Below are 9,985 nucleotides of genomic sequence, written 5' to 3' on the forward strand. Positions count from 1 at the left end.
ACTTGAGTTTTTTTTTGTTCGCTTGTAACACTGAGTCGACGTCGTGGATCCCTTTACGAAATAACAATGGAGTACAAGCAGGAGCTCGAACATGTTACTTCCGGGAGTCACGAGACAAGTGTTGCCATAATAAATACTACATTCGAGATGTAATGAAGGGGGTTCTGATTATTGAAAAATAAGAAAATCATTAAATAATACAATAAAATCATCAACACCATTTATTTAATACTCGCCATGACATCAAGTACATAAAATGTGATAAATTTCAATGCATATTTATTGCACAAGTGTCGACAACGTGGCACGGCCTCCGCTAACAATATGAGATCACACGCACTACAACAATACACGTTACATGTACCATACACTTACGATAAATTGATATAAAAATAGCTTACGTCTACAGTACAAGTATAATGAAAGAATAGTTAAATTATTCCGATGTAACTAAGTCTTATTTATAAGGCGAGCCGCCTTGGGTTATAAGCGTAATCGTTCGACTTAATACTAGAGGTGTCCCGACAGGCCGCGTCGGACGCACTCGCGCCACAAATGTCCACAGCACACACGACACACGGTGCGGTCCAGCATCAGCGACGTCCGCCGTCGCTCGTGCGCAGACTGACGAATGTGAATAGACCTGTCACGAGGCCGGGACAGGGATCCGAGGCGTCTCCGTCATAAAACTAACAGCGGTCGAGAATAGTGATAACTTTCAAGTAATCGCGCGGATATCGAGTCAAATATAAAAGTCCTTAGTTTGACGCCACACACCCCGAGCCCCGGCGTAGCAGAGTAGTCTATCAAGGAGTCCGCCGCGAAGCTCGCGAGCACAAGTCTTTGGCCAATGGTTGTCCGGGGGCCGGCGCGGGCGCTCGCTTCAGTCTGTCTTTATCTTACATTAAATAACAATTTTATTCTTATTTACACTCCCCCGTTACAGATCATTCGCCGGACATATATATTACTCTGTGTTATAACTCATACTTTTTTTAATAATTGATTTTTTTAAACTATACGAATTTTTTTGATTTTATATATTTTTTTTATTATTATTATTTATTTATTTTAAATTGAAAGTTTTATTATTTTACTTAAAAATTAAATTATCATTTAGAGTTTCTATAAAACGGTGACGATTTTATTTTTCCTAAATGATTAACGCATAGATCGATGTTAAACAAAAATATTAATATTAATTTATATATAAATATTTGTATTACAATAATAAATGCTGGAATGTTTTCTATCTATAACAGAACGTTAGTATAATGATATACGAGATGATAGTTGTAGCTTTGAAGTTGGCAGTATCGATTCTTCCTTTGTCACCGAAGTTAATATTAATTAAAAAATATATATATTTGGATTTACGGAACCGTTCGAAATTTAAACTAACACGCAAGCTTCATGTTGGCATCACACAACAACAATAATAATAATTATTTACATTACATTTATAATACATGTCACGGATTTAAATTACGGCATTAAAAATTGTACCATTACTCATTACACCCGTACGGGGCTCAGCGGCCTAGCATCCGAATCAAATATACAAAATAAACAAACACTTCCACAGAATCAAACTAAAATACGTGAAATAATTTCTGAACGAAGATAATTCAAAAATATCCTGAGATCGGTGTGTGAGTGAACATGCAAAATCAAAACTAGTATTGTTATATGTTAATAAGCAAAACACGAGTTATTAGAAAAGCACGTGTCAGTGGGTGAGGCGTATTTTTGAATTATCTGTAAAAATATGAATCAAAAACGATCAGTTTGCGAGAAATGATAGATAGAAATCTGGAAAAAATATCTGCAATAAGCATTGAATTAAAAAATATATAGAAAAACTATTACAAAAATCAATGAATATTATCTAAAACGTGTCCGTTATGTACATTACATATGTTCAATATAAATTAAAATGTGTATAAACACAACCCTATTTGGCAGTAAGCGGATATCATGTCTATCCTTCCTAGTTTGAATATTTAAATTTAGCTAAGTTATTGTACAGCAGCAGTCGATATATGTACATATATTTCCCCATGGGTTCACTCGCAGGTCCGCGTGGAGGGGGTCTTGGCGGCGGGCGTGTGGGGACTCTTGTGGTCGGAGTGGGGCGGAGTGGGCGGGAAGGCGTGCAACTCGGACCCCGCCGATGTCTCCGGCTGCTCCGCCAGCTGTTGGTATACTTTGTCCTGTTGAGGTACAATACATTGGGTTAATACAAATGTCGCTTCTAAATTCAACTAGTCGGCTGCAATATATGGTATATGCTGAACGGAATATATAATATCTCGTCGCTTCAGAGGCTCGGAGTTCCTGTTCGTAACGATATATGAATAGTAATTTTTCCTACTTAATATCACAGTACTCGGTGTAACACTATATATTAATTCGTTTGTACATTGTGTAAAGAGCGTCACTCACAAACATGTCGAGTGAGACGTTGTGTGTCTGTATGCGGTGACTCTCGTCCAGGTTGAGGTCGGGACAGATGAGCCTCAGTCCCGCGGCTCGCTGCACGTGGTCGCCGTCCCCGCCGCGCACACCCACCACGCCGCCCGCCTCGCGCACGGCGGACACGAACGGAGCCAGCCACGTGTAGCAAGGCTCTAATGACGACCAGCTGTAACCTGTACACCACACACCATTATACTACTAATAAATAATTGCTCTTATTCGATAATTATGTTTACTTGATGGGTGTAAGGTTGTCGACCTTTGGTTTACTTTTATTTTATTTTTTTACACTTTTGCAAATGGATTCCGTGTTTAACAGTTTTCTGTGTGAACTCGCTCATAAAAAAATTAAGATTAAACTCATAAGTCTTGTTTATTACTCCTCATCTCATTACCCGCGACTTTTGATGTTTATTATATTTTAGTGCTGGACTTAAACTTATTATGGTAGTAGTGACGTCACTCACCTGATACCCTTAAAGCCAGGTCTACATTGAAGGCGTGCGCCACGGCGGCCGCGGCTACAGCGCTAGAGGCGTATCTCGTGACGTCAGCGTGCAGCACCGCCAGGTCTACCAGCTGTCCGCACGCCACAGACTCCAACGACGAGTATTGTGGGAACACAAACGTGTAGCCCCGTAACGCATTGATCCCCAGATCGCTCTCACTGAGCAGCCTCCTCTTGGCGCTGCGGCCTTCGCTGGCCAGTTGCATGTATATGTTCAGCCAGCTGTTGATGGTGATGGGCGTGATGCTCCAGGACAGTATCTTCAGTATGAGCAGCTCCTCCAGCAGGATCTCGTCCGTAGTGCACGCGCCGTCCGTCACGTAAGCGAACTCGCCTATCTTCGGCGGATACACTTCCTCGACCTTCGCGGCTATGAATAAGCAGGTTATACCTGGAATGTAAAGCGCACATAACGAAATATTACAAAGAATGAATACATTATTGAGATTTATTAATTTCTTTGTTATTTTATATATATAAGAAGCTTTGACTACGTGTGACTGTCTGTATGGGATACTATTTCCGTATGGCGTGGTTGTTTTGCGTGTCGTGTTGTGTTCCGTACCTATGAGTTGTAGTCTTCCTTTCTGCACGTCCTCAGTGTTGGAGAGGTAGCGGTCCACGTAGTCCACGGTCAGATGGAAGGTCTCTCGGTGGAGCTTGTATACTTCACACACCTGGAGTGTTATAATATCATATTATGTAAAATAATTAACAAAACTAAGTACTCCTGTTGGGACCTTTTCAGTTCATTTTTATTTGGAATTCAGATAAAGCAAATTTATTTTCGTTTACCATATAACTAGTTAAGAACTCGTGTTATTGAGACATTCTTGGCTATGGGCTGGTGAGTTTATCTCTCGTTGTGAGGAATTATGAATGAAACATCTAGAGACTCCAGCCTTGAGACGACATCAGCTTACAGAACAAACTACAAGGATACATCTTGTTTGGTAAAGTATTGTGAATATCCTACTCGCGAAATGTCTCAGCTGGACCCCACTGAATTATAATTATATTACCCTATCATCAAGATATCGAACATAAAAAACATTTACCACCGCGTACTTCAACGACCAAAGTCGATTTATAAGTTACGTTATATGAAAATGTAGCCAGTGTCCTTAAATTATTACTGTACCATACTAAAAAACTTCATGTACAAAAGAAAAATCCTGTTGGACATTTGACAATATAACGAAAGTAGCTTTATTAAATTATTGTGGTTTGTACTAAATAAGTTAAATGAATGTTTATTTAGAGGCATAGAGATTCAAATCGGCGTCCCGCCACGCGGATGCGGTAACGTTTATCATTTAAAATATTAAAAATATCACATTTTTCTACAATATTCTATAAGTTTTGGTAAGTTTGATGTCTGTTATATGTATTTATATACATACATATAATTTTGAAATATTTGAGTAACAATTTTGTCGTAGCACTCAGCTCTACGGTACAACAGTTACGATCGTAGCTGTTTCGTAGCGTTCAAATAGATATATTTATCGCTGATCAAAAATATTACAATTAATTAAGAAATGGTTTTCCGTATTTTTGATACTTAAAGTTTTGGAATATGTGCGGATATAGAGACGAATCCTCTTAGCATTCAACGAATTCACCGTGCGGGTGCCGGGTCCATCCCGTTGCAGGGAGAGGAGCTTCAACAGTACCTGGGACTTGCGACAAAAGTGTATTTTTTTAGGGACCCCTATCCAACGCGCTTTAATCGCTCACCTCCACCGTACAAGCTCCTCTCTCTACCTAACCAAATTTGTAACGAACCTATTAGAGCTCCCTTCTAAGTACGTTCCAAGAATGAATTGACATTAGTTCAGAACAGGCCCAAGTCTTTTACGGATCACGTCGTATACATTATAAAAGGACACTCCGTCCCTTCATTCATATAGAAAACAAGTCAAAAATATCATACATTTATATCCAGATACAAAACCTATAAGATAATTTCAATCAATAGTTATATGACATAAATGTCTGGTATCATAAATAAGTGAATTTTTAAAACTATCAAAACGAAAGTAGCCGTCTGTGACGAAGTTTGGTATTAAAATGATAAACTAGAAATTGAATAGATTGACAGAATAACTGACCTAAACGCAGGCGAAGTCACAGACGGGGCTAGTATAAGTGTTTACGTTATAAGCACGCAATGATGTCATTTGAAATCATAATATTTATTTGAGGTTCCGTTATGATATTAAATACCGATCAAGACTAATCCAAATATATAATATTTGATTTATTTTTAAATAGATTTGTGAGGATCTCAAATTAAAACGAGAAACTTAGTACCAGTTTGTTGTTACACTTCAGACGTGGCGTTTCCCGTTTTCCATAGAGTAAACGAAATTAATACTGTATTACAGGAGTTTAAAATACGTACCTGCGCCCTAGTGAACCGTTGATCAAAGAGAGGGTTATGAGTGGATCCCGTATCACTATTCGAAGCCATAAATGATTTTGGAGTATTTACGAGCAGAAGGCAATGCTTACTTTGGACGCTCGAACTTAGGCACCCACTAAGGTATACGACGCTATCGCTGACTCACCAGGAAAGCCAAAGTTTTTCGTCGCGACGCGAACAAGCTTCTAACCGAGTACAAAGGCCTGTCTTCTCTTTTGTTTACAGGTACAGCTTTTTGTTATACTAACAAGTGACCGTCAAAGTGAAAGCGACAGATCATTTTCTGACAGCGGAGACGGAAACAAGCGAAATATCTAATATTGTTTTGTCTTAATTCAGTTCCTAATGAAATAAAAAACTTAATTACCACACCTTACTCCTAATCTTACAGGCACTTCTATTCGTAAGAGGCAACAATTTGTACGCCAGTACCTATTTCAATGCTTGTTTAGACCGCTGTTCCCTAAATACGAAATTTCTAAGTGAGTCGCGGTGTAATATAAATATATAAAAGCTATAATTATATGTGCATAGATCAATGAAGCAAGAACCTTTCTTCGACTGAACATTCAGTACGAATATACTAGGAATTTTATCGCCTACATTAAAACTATACAACTCTCATCGATTTACTTTTGAGAAAAAAAAAACAAACAAAAGATAGCCAACCGCTAATACGTTACAGAGCGAACTTAATAATAATATACACCTAAGCAAGTACGACAAACAACGTGTCATCTTTATTTATATCGAAGTTTAATAAAATTCAAGGTGCCTGTATGGAATTATACAATATTTTTTTTTTTTAACAAAACGTATTCAAATCGCCAAATGTTAGGCGGGAGGCGTGAATAACAAATGGGTTTAACAAATATATATAGCGACTGTCCCCCGACCTTGTACGGGAACTTACGATAATTTGGAACTTTGACATCCTTGGATACTCGTTTACAGATAATTAGTGCATACTTAATAGTGATACGAGTTATACTTATAATAATAAAAAATATACTTTAATGAAATATATTTTCAATATAACTTTACCACGCTGTTTTGGTCGGATTAATTACAAAATCACCAGTATCTAATATTATCACGTGTCAAGATTTACTTAGATACACCGGTAATTACTTAACGTGTGAAGATTAAAACGTGTGGTAAGTTTGGTGTTGACTCAATTCAACTAGCGGTAACCAGGATACGACTGGATCGACGCTTGTATGTAATATGAACAGTATTTCGGACGCGCATACAAATTTTTATTATATATTAACAATACATTCTACGCTCAGCGCGCTCCCATTCTCCGTGGGTGGTATGACACTTATTAAAATCGAATAGAAAATAATTATGTACACGTATGAAACCTAATAATTAAAAAACAAAAAAAAACTTTAATACGAACGATTCTATTATTAGAATACTCGCCGGCGACGGCTTGTGAGGAAATGTTATACAGAGAAAGCACGTTGGAAATTACGATTGCTGTATCATTAAATAATAATATGTGTATCATACATTGAGATATACGATGCTTCGACACATATCGATTTTGACGACGAAACAAATATCGATTGCGGATCGAAGGCTCACACGATGACGTCACTGCTTCAAGACATGTGTCTTTAATAAATGTTATTAAAAAAATTGTCATCATATTTAATATAAAATCAAAGAATGAAATCGATTTATCGATTCTGATATATAATATTCAGATGATATCCCACGTGTTTCGTCTAATCCAAAAACACTATGGAGAATATAATAATATATTTCTATGATTGGTTTTGTTAAAACAAAATATTTAGTTTGCAGTAGCGGTATGGATGCGTGTTCTAAATGGAACGTAAAAAGTGCTGCTTAAATTTCTAAGCATACTGACACTCATAGCTTGAACATAAAACAGCTGACTTCATAAAAAAAATCTTTAGTACGTGTCACAACGTACATATAGCGGATATTTAATACAAGCAAAAATCTTCTTGAAAAAAATCTCATACAAATTAACGGACTTAAAAACCGATAAGATATAAAAGAAGCAAAAGTAAAAAACAATGCAATAATAGTACAGCGTTAAATGTCGGCTAGAGTCGTTAGAGTTCAATGACCGGCGAAAAAACGGGTCAATGCCTCGAAAACAGTACCCTACATGTAAAAACTGCAATGAAAGCAAAATTCTGTAGAATATAAATTCCGACTTACCAGTGAGTCTGTAATGCAGCATGGAAAGAAATCACTTTGTAAAGTAATGTCACATTCTAAAGATATTGTGAGTGATAAGAAGCTCTTGTGTATCTCCGAGATGACCTTCGAGGGTCAAGCATGGGGACCAAGTTATCTGAGGCCAGCAAAAATAATATCCTACCTCATTCAACCAGTCCAACAAGATGGCTCTCATCCTAGGCTGGAGGTTGGGGTGGTTGTCAAACATGTTGGGATTCTTCATCATAGTGGACCTGGCGTCCACCTCACACATGCTCTTCCACACATCACTGGGATCCGCCCAGGACAGCCCAGGCAGGGGACATTTGCGCTTCGGTGGAGTAGGATATACCTTGCTTGTGCTGCAAGTGAAGTGAACAATAATACTTTGCTCATATTCACAGACTGTGTGTGACAATTCTGTTGACTCAATTAAGAATTCACTACAAAGCAGATCTAAGCAGGTCATGATGTTGCAATTCATTATGTGGCATGAACATAACATTGTTATTTTATTACCTAGGTCTTTTATTGGAGTGTGGGGTGCATTCTCCTCTGGCAACATTCTCAAGAGGACTCAGGACGCAATTGGGTAGCTCAGGTATACTCGGTGGGCTTAAGAAACTATCTGCACTATAATCTAAGTCTGTGAACACACTCCTCGGCTGCTCTGGGCCTTCATCATCACTCGAACACGAAGATGACTCAACAACTGTGTGTGGTGGGAGTTCACATACATCTTCCTCTAACTTTGATGTTATTTTTATAGGTGGCATGTTCTCTACCTACAATGACACAACATTTGAGAAATTATTACAATCAATTGTTGATATCACTATCTTTGAAGTATGAACTACCTCATCATCTGTTGAATTTCTTTTCCTCTTCAAGCATATCCTCTTCTCGTTGGCTTCACAGGAGGATCTAAAATGATTTAGGGATTTAGTAGTCATGATACCAAGGTCAGTATTGTACAAGAGTGCAATCAGCTGTACATACCCTGTTTGTGCCATATTGAGGGGAACAAGTCAGGTGTCACAGACTCCACAATCTACAACATGGTACTAATTAGAATTTTATCATATTAAATATAATAAAAGTAATGGTGCATTGCGAGTATTTGGCCAAAATTACCGCATGTCATGATCAAACCGCAAATAGGGTTATGTCAATTGACAACCATATTAGAAAGAATTATGTTATATATGAAAGAAATTCTATAATACTAGAATCGTCTTTTCCGTCTGCAAAACACTAAGCAGTATTAGATTCAGCTTTAAAGTAATAGTTTAGTACTAATAGACATACGGCGTGCCCCCTGCAGGTTGGCGGGAGAAAAATTTTCGGATGATATTTTTGGGCAGTTATAGTATTCAAATTCGAAAATTTTCTTGTTTAATGTTCAGTAGAGAACGTGATTTACCATAAAAAGTAATGAAATAGTTAAAAAATATTAATCAGCTGGCATAAAAAATGCCACGAATCCGTCACAATCGCGCGCGAAATCCTCCCGTCAGCGCCATTAGACACGTCGCTAGCTTGGGTTTCTCAGTCCTACCACTTATGGAAATTGTTAAAAATAGCACATTCTTACGATGATATTTTCACTATCAATAACTAAGGCAAATATATAACTCATTAACAACTTTTAAGCTTATTATAAGACTCGACCGTTGATAGCGTAACTGACTTAACTTATCGTCTTAGGACGATTTATAACCTAATTATGGACAAAAGCAAAGATTTGATTTCCAATTTATTTATCATTTGTAGTTGATAAGATCTCCTGCATACTAATTAGGCCAAAAAATCATACCTGGTCATTCACAAATTAATCCAAATTCAGTGTAACAGAATTTCTTCCAACACCATATATAAGATTTCAACTTTGGACACAATTACACTTTATTTGGGCTTATTAATCACTGAACTTTATAGATTTACATAGATACTGCAATAAAACTATTATTTTAAATCAAATATCTTATTTTCAGCTTTCCACGGCTCAATAACGCCCGGCTTTCCGCGCGAAAATGTCGCGGTAAAACATCGGTGCACTGCAAGCTAACGGACAGATAACTTCACGTTTGTTTCTTCTGAAAACGTTTGTCATTAGATATGCCATTTCTTTTTACGCATAGCATTATATTTATGACAAATACTTATATGAGGTGAAATAAAATTAACTTTTTCTTATATTATCAAAATATTAAGAACTCTAAGAAAAAAAAGATGTGTAATGTAAAGGATGAAAATTTTTAGTGTTAATATGGTTTTTGGTAAAAAAAAAATTGTTATGTAAATGTTTTAAACAAAGTTAAATTCAATACGTATATGTCACAACATTTCATAACATTATACATCTATCT

General features: G+C 37.1%; 1 protein-coding gene across 2 annotated transcripts; it reads right to left on the reverse strand.

Annotated features, from left to right (window-relative positions):
* Positions 1-208: 208 nt before the first annotated feature.
* On the reverse strand, positions 209-9,674 carry LOC116779274 (G1/S-specific cyclin-E). Of its 2 annotated transcripts, none has more exons than XM_061529895.1 (9): positions 9,433-9,674; positions 8,616-8,667; positions 8,474-8,540; positions 8,136-8,401; positions 7,780-7,978; positions 3,552-3,663; positions 2,946-3,377; positions 2,446-2,651; positions 209-2,213 (listed from the first exon to the last, which is right to left on the reverse strand). In XM_061529895.1, exons 2-9 carry the CDS (start codon positions 8,627-8,629, stop codon positions 2,067-2,069), a joined length of 1,443 nt encoding a protein of 480 aa, XP_061385879.1. In that variant the 5' UTR covers positions 8,630-8,667; positions 9,433-9,674; the 3' UTR covers positions 209-2,066. The 2 variants fall into 2 exon arrangements, with proteins under 2 accessions (XP_061385879.1, XP_061385880.1); XM_061529896.1 differs by lacking the exon at positions 9,433-9,674 and adding an exon at positions 9,040-9,140.
* Between the last annotated feature and the right edge of the window lie 311 nt (positions 9,675-9,985).

Source organism: Danaus plexippus, chromosome 6 (genome assembly GCF_018135715.1).
Source record: "Danaus plexippus chromosome 6, MEX_DaPlex, whole genome shotgun sequence".
In the NCBI taxonomy this organism is placed as follows: Eukaryota; Metazoa; Arthropoda; class Insecta; order Lepidoptera; family Nymphalidae; genus Danaus; species Danaus plexippus.